Raw genomic sequence first — 14048 nt, 5'->3', positions numbered from 1 at the left:
TTCAGTAGTTTAGGCGTGATTGAGTAACAGACACAGAGTTACTTTCGCATTTATAATATAAGTATTGATGAAAAAAATAGGACATGATAATATTATGTTGATAAAAATAAGGAGGTTGGTTGTAAAATGAAACAACAATTTACATAATTTTCTTTATTGACATTAATATTCAAAGTACAGTACGTTACAAAAGAATTTCTTTCTTAAAATATATTAAAATAAAATCTTCGAGTAGATTCAATTTTAAATAAGCTAGTGAAACTAGACTGAAAACTGAACTTCTAAAACAAATAACATCACACGCTGTTTATTTCTATTATTTATTGAATACCACGATATTCTCAAACGGATTCAAGTATTTAGAACATATAAATAAATGTATTTCCAAAATACCTAGTATTTGATTTAATAAAAAAATCTAATATCTATAACTATGAATTTCACGTACAAGGCTTCTCGTACAGCCGAACTGACTGATGTAAACACAAATCGACTGCGACTGCGCAATCGGTAAAGGAACTAACTTTACAAGTCAAAATACTGCGATCCTAAAAATAAAACCTTATCTATCCGACTTAAGACCACTCTAATGACCGGCGCGTCTCCCTGTCAATTCATATAATATATTATATAAACTAATACTAAATAATTATTAGAATATTATAGCCTAGTGCTACATTACGGCGTCGTCTGTGGGAGCGATCTCTTTATAAACAAACAATATACCAAGAGTCGGCTTCGAAAAGCCAGTTTTTGGTTAACTAGTAAGGAAGGGGTCCGGTTATTATTATAATTATTGCATATGTTATTAACTGTTCGCTCTCAAAGGCGACGCAAGCCTATCTAACCACGCTAGTACTGGACAGATCGATCGATGCCACAAAAATATTTAACCGATGTGACAATAAAGTATGCGCTCACAAAATATAGTTACACTAAATCTATCTGTTGTTTGAGACTAAAAATATCTTAGAGATACTTCATTAATATTTTTTTTCAATATACTCAAAAGCATTCAAGTTGAAAGATTTTATTTACAGAAAACGTTCAATAATCGAGAGATGGATTACATCTATGTAAATATCAGAGTCAGTCAATTATTACACGACACAAGATCGTCACAAAATATAATAAAATAATATAATTTTAAGGAATCTAACACCAGATGCGAGGAGGTGCTGAGCCGATACTGGTGTAACTCTTGATTGTGGGTGGATAATAATAAAATATAATGAAACTCCGCAGTGTACCGACGCTCACTTCTTGGCGGATGAACTCTCCGCCTCCACTTTGTCCTCCGTTTTCACAATTTTGCCTTCGCCTGAAAACAATTATTAAAGAAATTAATATTTTTTATTCAATAAACATACACATGTTAATTGATATTAAATGGCAGCAGTTATAATATAGTTATTAAAATAAAAATGTGTGCGTGCGTGTACACACGTAAGAAGTGAAACTTCTTTATGACCTTATTTTTTAAATATAATAATTTACCATATTCAACTTTACAAAAATACGTCGGGTCACGCGTGGTAGGGATAAGAAAAAGATGGCGCGTAACGGAAAAATGTCACGCGTAACGAAAAAATGTTTTTTTTTTTTTATGTTACAGTAAATTTTTTTCCAACCCCGATAAAGAAGTTTCACTTCAAAAAGTGAAGTGAATAATAATAATCTAATATATAAAAATCAATGCCACTTTTCGTTGTAATTCCATAACTCGAGAACGGCTGAACCGATTTCGATAATTCTTTTTTTATTATATTCCTTGAAGTACGAGGATGGTTCTTATGTAGAGAAAACGTAAACATGTACCACGGGCGAAGCCGGGGCGGACCGCTAGTTATAGATAAATCAATTGTATAATGGTGTGAGTACCGTTGGGCGTGTCGTGATCGTTGTCGGTGTTGGAGCGCCTGCGCTTGCGCGGGAACTTCCAGCCCGCGCCCGCCTTCAGCTTCGGCAGCGGCTGCATGTCCAGAACCTGTATCAAAAAACAATATTTAGTTTTTTCCACGTTTTACCGTCAAAATATTATTTTAGACGTGTTTTTCAAAAACGATATTTTGTTTAATACATCTTTTTACATGAAAAAATACTTGTTGATTAAATAAAGTAATGGTAGTGCATACCTTGTGAATCTGACGGAAGGCGATCTGTCGCAGGAACTGCTGCGCTGACGCCGTGAGGTCTTCACGCTGCTGCGGCGCCAAGTTGCCCACCGCGTCCTGCACAAATCATAAATATAATTAAAACAAAGAAACACGCCTAATTTCATGAAATTATTGAATCGTCATCGATCCTACAAAATTTGAATCAAATCTGTCCAGTTTAAAGTGCGTCAAAATCCAGTTCAAGGAGGCTAAGGTACAAACACAGAGATGAAGCTAAAAAAATGGTTAAAAATACAGTTTTCCTGTTTTTTTTTTTGGTGTATCTGGCTTTGTCAACAGTTCGAATTTGCAAACTTGTCATTATCCGTTTTCTCGTGATATTTTGCTGGTGTTGTTGGTCTCCGTGTGTGCACTCACCACGAGCTCCTTCTCGCAGGGGTCGCGCAGGCCGGGCCCGTGCTCCAGCAGCAGGCCGCCCGCCACCGCCTCCATCACGCGCCGCAGCGCCTCGCCCGGCGACAGCGCCGCGCCCGCCGACTGCATCACGTGCACTCACCACGAGCTCCTTCTCGCAGGGGTCGCGCAGGCCGGGCCCGTGCTCCAGCAGCAGGCCGCCCGCCACCGCCTCCATCACGCGCCGCAGCGCCTCGCCCGGCGACAGCGCCGCGCCCGCCGACTGCATCACGTGCACTCACCACGAGCTCCTTCTCGCAGGGGTCGCGCAGGCCGGGCCCGTGCTCCAGCAGCAGGCCGCCCGCCACCGCCTCCATCACGCGCCGCAGCGCCTCGCCCGGCGACAGCGCCGCGCCCGCCGACTGCATCACGCCCGCCACCAGCAGCTCCATCGCCTGTACCATACACCATACACACACATTACACTCAATCCGGCTCGAAGGACCATTCGCAGTGCAAACAAGCAGGAACAATTACACATTTCAGAATAAAAGACAATTTCTGACATCATTCATTGAATTATTTAAAAGTAGCTTTCCGCCCGTGACTTCCCCCACTCAGTAAAAGAAAAACTATCTAGCTACCTTTTTACCAAATTTCTATGGATAACCGATTAAATGGTTGACAGACAGTTACTTTCGGATTTTTAATATTAGTTATGATAAAAAATCAAATAAACAACAAGTTAATTGGAAATACATAAAGAAAATGCAACTCACGTATGGATTGAGCGGCGTCCAGTTGGGTATCCGGCGGCAGAGGTCGCGCATGATGCGTATGATGATGACGCACGACTGCAGGCTGGCCGCTCTAGCCTGCGACACACAGCGCGTCACACTCCGCCCGCGCACACACCGGACCTTCCCGTTCCGATCCCAACATCCCACCCACACGCGACTAACCATTTTTTTATAAACCTAATTCGGTCCAGACTCAATAACGAAACATCGGAAAGAACCTACGATATGTTATAGGGTCTTATTTAGACTGTAGGATCGAAAAAAAAGAAGATAAACCTAGTTTTTTTAATAGTAAAAGTAAATGTTCAATAATTTAGTCTAAATTGTGACCTTAACAAACGACCGAGAGACTACTTAATCGTTTTGCCTATGGTAAGGTTTTGGTGTAGGATGTTAGGATCGAAACTAGAATAAGTCCCGTCAATGCGCGATATTATCAGAGCGGTAAATATCTTATAATATTCTACATTCCTGTCTCCCGGCGGCCTTCTAAGTGCGCTGACGCAGTTTATAACTGACGAAAAGCACTTGTAGCCACATGTAGGTATGTCAGGGAGGGGAATATTTATCATTTTTTTTCTAATTTACTACAATATTTATAGTCAATTTAATAATATAAAAAAGTAAATAAAAACAAACATGTGACTAAAATAGGTGCGCAATAAATCTTTAACTTATAAAGTGTAAGACATAATAATTATTGCGCTCACAATTTACAAAAAAGCTGAATAATTTATACGAGATAAGAGTCGCAATGCGGTACAATTTGCTGTATATATTTTATAATATTTTGCAATATAATAATGATAAATATTCAGTGATTATAAAATATTGCACCTCGATCACGACAAAAAAAGACACATTAGTAAACAAAAAAAAAATATAAGATGTATTACGCACTTAAAAGCTCAATTACATTCCTTCGTTACGCCGCATCCCAGGAACGGATGCACACATTACAAAATCACATAATCCCTCAAATAATAACACATTAAAAAATAAATAATCATTGAGGTGTGAAGCGCAGGTGTGAAGGGCTCCCGTGGGATGCAGCGTGCCGAGGGAGGTCGCCGTAAGTAAAGTAGCAAGTACCTGGAACCACTTGGCGTGCCGAAGGGCGGCCAACGCGTCCAAACACTTCTGGCGCGGGAGCACATCCTTGTCGTCCCGCTTTATGTCGCCGCCCTCTAGCGACAACAAAGGGTGTTTGACCATCAGGCACCACGATACGGGGCAAACATTAGCCTACACCCTACACCTGCCAGCGCTACCACAGGGTGCCCACCTCGCTAGAACGAACACATCCCGTCGCCCAACTGCTAATAGCGCGCCCTAGTCTACCCTTTATTTTATATGAACTACCGCGATTCAAAAAGTTAATCGACCGTCACGCGGTGTTAGGAATTAAGCGACGACATAAAACACTATAAAATATAACAGTGTGCACCCTGTACAGATATTCGAAACGAGATTTTATTTTAAATTGAATCAAGTTTCAACGTAACGCTTTTCATAAGGAATACTTATTTATGCTAATTAAACAAAAATAAATGACTAAATTCTAGGCGAACGTAAGGAATACGAATATAACTATATATAAAGAAGTCGGGAGGGTATGTTTGCTCCGTTTCGGCAGTTGGAATATACCACCGGCTTCCGGTGATATATTAAGTGTGGATGATCAAAAATCCTTCTTCTCGCTGCTTATGCTACACCTAAAAATAAGCATCCAACACATTGCCCGGCGGGCGATAAACTTTGAACAAATTATCTCCTTTACAACAAAAACAGTACTCGTATTACTATTATATATACTAAGGATACGATTGAATGGCTTAACATACAAATATACATAAACAGATAGTTTGTTCGGACAGTTCTTTCGGAGCGGGTGTTTGGGTCGAACGATTTTTATGACCAATTTCATGGGATCTCTAATGAGTTGCAAAATGAATGATTTGTATGAAATTGGTTGCGAAAATCGGTGGAAAGGGTAGGGAGGGTGGGAGGTGGGGGGCTGCGTGCGCACACTTACCGTTGGGCTCGCGCATGACGGCGGACGTGAGGCTGACCAGCACGTTGACGTTGCCGTCCGACACCTGCACCGCGCCCTCCGCCGGCAGCAGGTCCACTTTGTATTTCGGATCGTCGCTCGTGCCCTGCTAATTATAAACCGTACTGCGATTGATTTTGACCTTATCTTGAATGCTATAAAACTAAATCATCATCACATTCAATAAAGGACGCGTTCTATCGTTACAACATTGTAATTATTGACAAACATTATAACATTTCATATCGATTGAGATGTTTGTTTGATCATCTCAATACATGGTATAGGAATAGGAAGGTTTTTTTTTTCTCTATGTTACTGTTATGTCAATAAATGTATGTCTATGTCTATTACTCTGGCGAGATGACAGGAGGCCGAGGTCAGAGCTTTACAAGCAAGGAGTACCTTGAGCCTGGCGAGGTGCGCGGGCAGGTCGGCGGCGACGCGCTTGAGCAGCGTGACGGTGGGGCGGTCGTGGCACAGCACCACGAGGCGCACGTCGCGGTCGTGGCGCAGCAGCAGCCCCTTGGCCAGCAGCCCCACGCGCATCACGCCCTTGAGCGCGCGCGCCCCGCCCTCGCCCGCCGCCGCGCCGCCCGCCCCCGCGCCGCCCGCCGTGCTCTCGCCCTCGCCCATGAACGAGAACCTGCCCAACATTGTTCAATATTAACATTCGTTCAATTGCACACCATTTAGCACGCGATTCTCCAGTGAGCTTTTAAAAATGTTAGATGTAATGTATAACTTTTACCGTTATAATAAATACATAAACATTATACAAAAAATGTATTTTTTACAAGAAAGACGGAAGCTAGTCAATCACTAATACCAATAAAAATGCTAATAAAAAATTAATCCACATTTAATTTTGTAAATTCGTACTAAGATATTACACTTACAATTGATTATCACGGCCGTCTTCCTTGCCTTCTGGTTTGTCTTCTTTCTTATCTTCTGGTTTGACTGGCGGCTTAGCTGGTTGACCCTGTGATGTAAATACAAATGATTACATTGTTAAACTTAAGCAAAGGGTTGATTTCAATATTGAAGGGGTGTGTGGGGCTCCGACGTCTCCGACGTCTCGGGCCGCCGCCCCACGCCGCCGTACCCCATGCCCATGCCCTGAGTGTGGTGCAGTATGTATGGTTGGGCTCACCTTGGGACGCGCCAGGTCGGCGAGCGCGTCGGAGAGCGACTTGAGCGCCTTCTCGGTGTGCGACACGGCGCGCTGGATGTGCTGCAGCTCGCCCTCCTCGGGGTAGATCTCGGCGTGCCGCGCCAGCACGTGCCGGTCGTCCGACGTCTCGGGCCGCCGCCCCACGCCGCCGTACCCCATGCCCATGCCCTGAGAGTGCATATCATATGAAACAATACATATAGAATACAATCGTATTAATGAAAAAAAAAAACAAAAAACAAAAAGTTTCTCAATATATTACATTTAATTATTATTATATTATTATAACACTTCACTCTGTAACTTTTTCAATACACATTACAACCACCCAGTGAACAAATTTTGAAACAAACTCACAGTGAACAAATCTTGAAACTTAATTTGACGCTCACATAGTGCAATTTTATGAAAAAAAGAATGATATAGGTATACAGTGCTTACATGATGATGGTGGTGCATGTGCGGCGGCAGCGGGCCGCGCGCCCACCACGCCTCGGCGCCGCCCTCCCAGTATGCGCGCTCTTCATCGTCCATGCCCTGCACACAAATTATTTTATTACCTTTTATTTAAATATAATTTATTGACAAAACAAATCCGTAAACGTTAGGTTTGGTACTGAAATACTAAAGTATATGAATCCATTGCGAAATTAAAACAGACTCAATAATTATTTACTATAATTTGATCGTTCATCCATGATTTAAGCCAAAAACAATCCCCTAATATAATAAAAATACAATTGACAATTATTTTAACGACACAATACATATATTTAAATCGATCGCTAAACAAACCTCGTGCATACGTCTCCGTGCCCACATCTCATCACGCACGAGCATGCGCTGTGCCTTAGCTTCTGCTAATTTGCGCTGGTGCATCGATGGCTTCACTTTCACTTCTAGATCTGGTTGAACCTGTCACAAATTTACTTTACATTTAACACTGTATACTTTTACAATGAATTATAATTAAATTATTTAAAGTTATCCTCATTTAAAGTTGTAATCATTTGACACTCGGATCTCTTGGCGACCCGCAGATCGCCAGGCTCGACGAGCATCTCAAACCTTTTACTAAGTAATCATTGGATAATTATTTCTCAACTATTTCTTTCTCATAGTATGCTATAGTATGCTATTTTATATTGTTATTTATGTAATCAAAATATATAATATGTTAAATCATTGCTCGAAATAAACGTTTGTATCTAATAATCTTATTGTAATATGTTCTTTGTTCACATACCTTCTTCTTGTACTGCAGACGGTGTCTGCGGCCCTTCATGTGCATCTCCTTGGCGTTGGGGTCGTTGAACTTGCAGTCGCACAGCTTGCAGTTGAAGGAGAGCGGCTTGCCGTCGTCGCCGCGGATCTCCTCGATGTAGTCCTGGCCGACGGGCTGCACCTCGTCGCCGTCCTCGTCGTCCTTGTCGCCGTCGGGCTTGTCTGCGCACGCGCGGCCACACGGCACGGAGCTGAGTCCCCCGGACGCCACGAACGCGATCTTGGGCGCGCCCGCCACCGCCGCGCCCGCTGCGACACGCACGCTCTCACCGCCCGACCCCCGAGCCACCCCCGCGAGTTGCCGCCCTCGTGTACACGGAGCGACAGCCGCCAAACACGAGTTATTTCAAATTTATATCAACATTTCAATTTCAAATTATACTCAATTTAACTTTTATCAAAACCTAGAATTTGATTCACTTGATACTTTATATCGTAGCCTTTAAAGCTCTCTTCAAATATGTATAATTCTTCTTAGATAAGTTCACGTTTGACTCATACTATAGGCAAAATATCAAGAGAATATTGCAAATTTATGAATGGCTCTACGTACTCCATATCTGTACCGTGTGCTCGAGGGTGGGAGAGAATTTGACAATCAAATCTTTCAAACCGTGGCGGGACGCGCAATACAGATATGTTACTGTGACGTTCGGGGGTCAGCGACGGCTGACAAACATGCTCCGCAATATCTTTGGTAAATTACCATTTGAGGAGCATATTTGGCTTTAAATTCAAGTTGCTACACAAAAAATTACAAGTCAAATAGTTTGGACATGGACATAAATTGAAACTCTAAAAAATCTAAGAGATGATCGCTTAATAAAAATATTGATGTGTTATTTTGTATGTGTTTATCTGTGTCTGAAGAATGTGACAATTTATGAGGAATAACTTAATCTTTTATTGTCGGTTCTTCTCCATAGATATTGCTTTCCGAATCGGTGTTAAATGTTAAAAATATGCTATGACGATTCACAAGTGCTTCAGGAAGAAGTTAAATTGAATGTTTAATGTTATTCATTTGTGCAAGTGTCATATATTCTCAATATGTAATAAAGTTTTGACATGTGTGTAAATGTGAACACAGTCACATGTATATGTGTGCGTGGGTCGGTGCGGACACGTACCGGCGCAGAGCTTGGTGGGCTCGGTGGAGGGGATGGGCTTGCCCAGCATGGTGTGCAGCTTGACCACCTTCTGGTGCTTGATGCCGCGCACGTGCGCCGCGTACGCGTCGGCGCCGGTGCAGGTGACGTCGCACAGCTCGCAGCGCAGCGCCGCGCCGCCCGCGCCGCGCCCGCCGCTCGCCAGCCCGCCGCCGCTGTTCGCCTTCGCGGCCGCCTCCTTCTTCTTGTGCTTCTGCCCCTCCAGGTGCTCCTTGTATGTCTGCACACGCAATCATTCAAATATTGCAGTATTTGTATCTATCAAATCATATAAATATTGTTATGTGCATCCAGTAAAATCTTAAGTTCGACTGATGTGCACATAATATTATGCAAACTGAATTGTGTTTCCTGTTATAAAAAATGCTAACACATCAAATACCAATTTCAGGTTATCACATCAGTGTTGATGTATAAAACACTTTTTTTGTTAAAATTTTTTATAAATATAAATTACTAGCTGTTGCCCGCGACTTCGTCCGCGATTACGTCGTTTTAGGTCATTCGTCGTTTAAAAAAAATACGTGACACTTTATTTTTGAATGTTCTTAATTGTCTCTTATAAAATTTAACTACATTAAAATTGAAAACTCTGATAAGAAAATCTTAAAATCGGAGAAAATCGAAAATCTGAGGAAAACATGAATGAATGTGATTTAAATTCTACATTACTTAGTATTTCAAATAATAATCTAAATTAAATGTAGATTAACAGTTTGAGCGTACCGTTATAGAATATGTACCTAAGTATTAAATCGAATTTTTTCTATTCTTTATAAATTTATAAAACACGAAGATTTTAAAAATGTAACCAATGAACACAATCAATGTTAGATTAATTGTAATGGTGTCTAGTTTGACTTAAAATAATAAACATCTACCTACCCTCACTTTTAAAAATGCAGTATATTCACACGAAATATAAGCGCACCTTATAGGGAATGGAAGATATGGGTTAAAGAGTTAAATAAATAATATGATTATATTTAAATTATTAATTTTCAACAGTGTATTCAGTAGTGTTAACATGTAAATTGATTTGATTTTTACGAAATCTTATAGATGGCGCTGTTTCAAATTTGTCTTTATACTACTAAATTCATTAAACTGTTTCTCTGCCCAAATTACGTAAATGACATTGTTTTTATTTTGTAAAGCTAGATAATAGTATGGCTTACTCGAAACCAACATTTAAACATGAGTCTTTAGATTGTACGCTGTCGTAGTACACGGAATATGTAAGAAAAATAAAGGTTCACAGCTCCTCCCCCGAAGGTGATATCATGATAATATGTTTAAACTATCCTCACCCGACCTCTAAGGAATATTCATGCAAAATTTGAAGTAAATCTATGCAGTACTTTCTGAGATTAGCTCGGTCAAACATACAGACAAACAGACAAACAGATAAACAGACAAACAGACAAACAGACAAAAATTCTAAAAACTGTGTTTTTGGCTTCTATATCGATTATAGATCATGGATTATGTATTCTTTTAAAAAAATATTCAATGTACAGTTTTGACTTTCCTACGATTTTATTATATGTATAGATTATAGTACTCAATTCTTTTACAAACAGCATGATACACACAACAACACAAGAAAGTAACGTTACCTGTGGACCAGCACAAGAGATGCGACAGACGTCACAATAGTGCAGCTGCTGGGCCTTGGGCGGCGGCTTGGGACGCCGCGTCTGACCCGCGCCTACGCCGCTCTTGTTGTAGTTCTTCCATCCACTAATAGCAAGAATATTGTTTTAAACTTGATCAATAACAAATAACAAATAAAGAAAATAAATGTGAATATGAAACACAAATATTATGAAAATATGAAACAAATCAAAAACTGAATGAAAATTAGTATGTATGAAGACTTAAATTAATTAAAAATACATGTCCTTTTATACGAAATCTAGTAAGAACTTAAAATTATGGTTCTAATAAATAAATAAAAAGAATCAAACACGAAAATATTAAAACACAACTGAAATGTACAAAAATAATTAAAACATAATATAAAAATGTAGAGGATACTCACGAATTGGCCGCAGTCTTGTTCTGCTGTGCGACGTACATGGTGGCCGCGTTGTAGAGGGCTGTATCATAAGCAGAGTTGCCCCTGTTAGTCGCCGCTACAACACCACACAACCACACAACTCTCATTGTGCTCTACTGCGCATTGCATTTCTAACTACTGTCACACAATGGTGTGGGTGGGTTCCTCAAACATTTTTACAGTCCATGTTTCGACTCAATAGACTCAAATTTTTACACAAGATTGGAATTTCGAAAAAATAATGTCTCTTTCAAGAATTTGTATATATCAATTACATTTATAAATTAAATTTTACATAATAGAAAAGAAAACTATTTGAATACCTCAGTAGACATATTAAACTTTTTTAATTAAACTTAACAAAAAAAGCTGCGAGCAAAGCAGTAATAAGTAAAGTACTAACGCTTAGGTGCCTGTGCCGCGGGCGCCGAGTAGGGCTGCGTGGGGTACGAGGCGGCGGCGGTGGTGGCCGTGTACACGCTGCCGTAGGCCGCCTTCGCGCCGCCGCCCGCGCGACCGCCTCCCTGGATTATTATGTTGTTCTTCTCCTTTATATTGTATACTGTTCCAGTCGGATAGGGTCTATGCCCAATATTGTCCCTAACTCTGTTCACCTATCTATTTAGTTTATTTTGTAGAACAAAAGCACACTATGTACTTTCTTATCACTAATGTATGATGACCTTGTAACATATTATATTGATTACAAATTAAGAAAACAAAAACATAAACTTGATACATTACTATTTTTGTAAAAAAAAAAAACCAAAGAATTATATTGAATTAAAAGTTTTAAATTATGGAAAATGCCACATATTTTATAATATCGCCCACTTCAAAACTACAAACCGCCCAGTGAAACATAAATTTGACAGATACCTGTGCGTATGTAGCAGGTGTGGAGTAAGCTGGTTTAGCTGTTGTATCATAAGCTGGTTGCGGCTGAGGTGCGGCCGTAGGGTATGCCGCTGCGGCCTGCTGGTAGTATGCGCTCTTGCTAGCGTCGTACGCTGACGCTGCAGCAGCTGCGGCATGCGCGTGGGCGTGAGCCGCTGCTAATTCAACATTAACGCTTTTTAGATTGGGAAAATTTTATGAATATCTATTGATATGGCACAAGAGTAAAATTACAGTTTATTTTAATGGAATAGTAAAATGAGCGACTAAATAAACTGAGCAAGTGATAATGAGATACTGTTTTAATAACTTGAGCAGTATGAATTCGAGTAAGCAACAAATAAACTAACCTAGGGACAAATATTGGTTGATATAAAATACAGATTGAGCATACTAAAAGTGGGCTGTGATTAATCCATTAAATATAATATAAAATTATAATAGTAAAGTGTAAAATTCTCATAGTACACTCATAATATCTACTCTGGCCATTATAGTATTTTTTCAAACAGATTTTTCTATTTGAAACACCTCATTTTTAATCTGAAATGATTTTATCTAAAATGCCATTCTGTGAAACTAAATCATATGCCAAATAATGAATATTATGAAGCTACGCATTTAGTATTTTAAGTAACGTAAATTAATGATTGTTATTCATTGATCTATTGATTTTTCGTTGCTTACAGTCAGTCGCTTACATTTACACTCATGTGAGTACTTGACAAGTGAAAATAGATCATTTTTACATAAAAATTTCTTTTATTCAATATTTTCCCAATAATTTGTAATATAGATACCTAGATATAGTGAATTTTTGAAAATTCTTAAATGCAATGCTATTTATTTTTGATATTAAAATGCAATTCAGCAATTGGGAGCAGTCAATAAGTTTATAGCATCAACATTCTATGCAGTTGTTCTTAATACCAAATCAAATAATATTTAATTTTATTATCATACTGTATGTAGGTAGTACAGATAGAAGGAAATAGTATTTTGTATCAATTTCAAAGGAAAAAATAAAAAGTTCATTTTTAAATACATAAACATTGCGTATACCTAATGGCATGGCATCATGTTTATTCTAATTCTAGTGGAATAATTCCATTTCCATTGCCAAGTTCATTGACATCTGAATCATAATTTTCAAAACACAAAGTACAAACTTTTATTATCTGAATGATAAATTGATTCAGCATTCACAGTCCACAAAGAAATGTTGATTGATAAGATGAGACACCTAGGTTATTGATTTTAAGGCACGCAAATCAAGGCACCGAAATGATTATAATATTTGAGAATATGTTTATTTTGATTAATTTGACAACAAATCACTCGAGATAAATAACAGAGGAACTGACCCTGAGTAGCTGCTGCCGCCTGATATGCTGTATCGTATCCTGTGGCTGCAGCTCGCTGTGTTCCGTACGTCGCGGCTGTCGCAGCCGGCGCCACGGCGTACCCTGTTTGTCCACCGTAAGCGGCACCGGCCGTCGCCGCGCTGAAAATTACACGATACACTTTTATACACAACTGAGACACCGTTTCTTCGCAAATTTTCCACGATCAATACAGTTCAGGCGCCATTTTGATTACATAGAACAGAAGCACAAGGCTGCGTATTAGCCAGAATTTCAAGTGTGCGCCCCTAATCAATATTTTCAAACATATTTTATAAAAATTCGCTTACCCATACTGGGTTCCTCCGTGAGTAAACCCAAAATAGTTATTTGCTGCCATCATTAACCACTAATCCGCGTTTAAAAGTTATTATTTCTTCAAGGCGGAAAACGGGACATCAAAAGACCGGCGTTTTGTCTTTGACATATAAAGATGGCGGATTGTGAGCGTAGACAATACAGACTACAGACTAAATATATGTATAACGGAACTAACAAAAAAAATACAGATATTCAATGACAACTTTGGTTTCCGAATAAAATTTTCGAATTTGATAATAAAATAATTTAACTTTGTTTCGAGATTCATATGTTTCAATTGCAATTAATTTCTCACAGCTTTCTATATAAATATATTATTCCAAACCGCTTTTATTATAAATGTATCTCTAAACTGATTATATACCCGATGGA

At 39.4% G+C, this 14048-nt stretch overlaps 1 protein-coding gene across 5 annotated transcripts; it reads right to left on the bottom strand.

Annotated features, from left to right (window-relative positions):
* Positions 1 to 138: 138 nt before the first annotated feature.
* On the bottom strand, positions 139 to 13787 carry LOC123698423 (zinc finger RNA-binding protein). 5 transcript variants are annotated; one of them, XM_045645036.1, is made up of 20 exons: positions 13646 to 13787; positions 13317 to 13456; positions 11935 to 12110; positions 11459 to 11597; positions 11038 to 11131; positions 10613 to 10736; positions 8955 to 9213; positions 7787 to 8073; positions 7336 to 7455; positions 6982 to 7077; positions 6520 to 6708; positions 6263 to 6348; positions 5769 to 6009; positions 5346 to 5472; positions 4403 to 4497; positions 3290 to 3385; positions 2813 to 2965; positions 2136 to 2231; positions 1882 to 1987; positions 139 to 1321 (listed from the first exon to the last, which is right to left on the bottom strand). In XM_045645036.1, the coding sequence occupies exons 1-20, from the start codon at positions 13696 to 13698 to the stop codon at positions 1257 to 1259; spliced, it is 2742 nt and encodes a 913-aa protein (XP_045500992.1). In that variant the 5' UTR covers positions 13699 to 13787; the 3' UTR covers positions 139 to 1256. The 5 variants fall into 5 exon arrangements, with proteins under 5 accessions (XP_045500992.1, XP_045500993.1, XP_045500996.1 ...); XM_045645037.1 differs by having other exon boundaries at positions 5346 to 5469; positions 13646 to 13774; XM_045645040.1 differs by having other exon boundaries at positions 7787 to 7986; positions 13646 to 13774.
* Positions 13788 to 14048: the final 261 nt, after the last annotated feature.

This window comes from Colias croceus, chromosome 16 (assembly GCF_905220415.1).
Source record: "Colias croceus chromosome 16, ilColCroc2.1".
Classification (NCBI taxonomy): domain Eukaryota; kingdom Metazoa; phylum Arthropoda; class Insecta; order Lepidoptera; family Pieridae; genus Colias; species Colias croceus.
The sequence above is the reverse complement of the archived record's forward strand: the minus strand, read 5'-3'. Positions and strand labels throughout refer to the sequence as shown.

What these genes read in the sequence shown, in the direction of transcription:
- LOC123698423 (XM_045645036.1), bottom strand. Translation starts at nt 13,698, where the DNA reads ATGATGGCAGCAAATAACTATTTTGGGTTTACTCACGGAGGAACCCAG. An exon ending in GCCCACCAAGCTCTGCGCCG is followed by an intron (nt 8,074 to 8,954) that starts GTACGTGTCCGC and finishes TGCGTGTCGCAG; the next exon opens with CGGGCGCGGCGGTGGCGGGC. An exon ending in CCTGCGAGAAGGAGCTCGTG is followed by an intron (nt 2,232 to 2,812) that starts GTGAGTGCACGT and finishes TGATTTGTGCAG; the next exon opens with GACGCGGTGGGCAACTTGGC.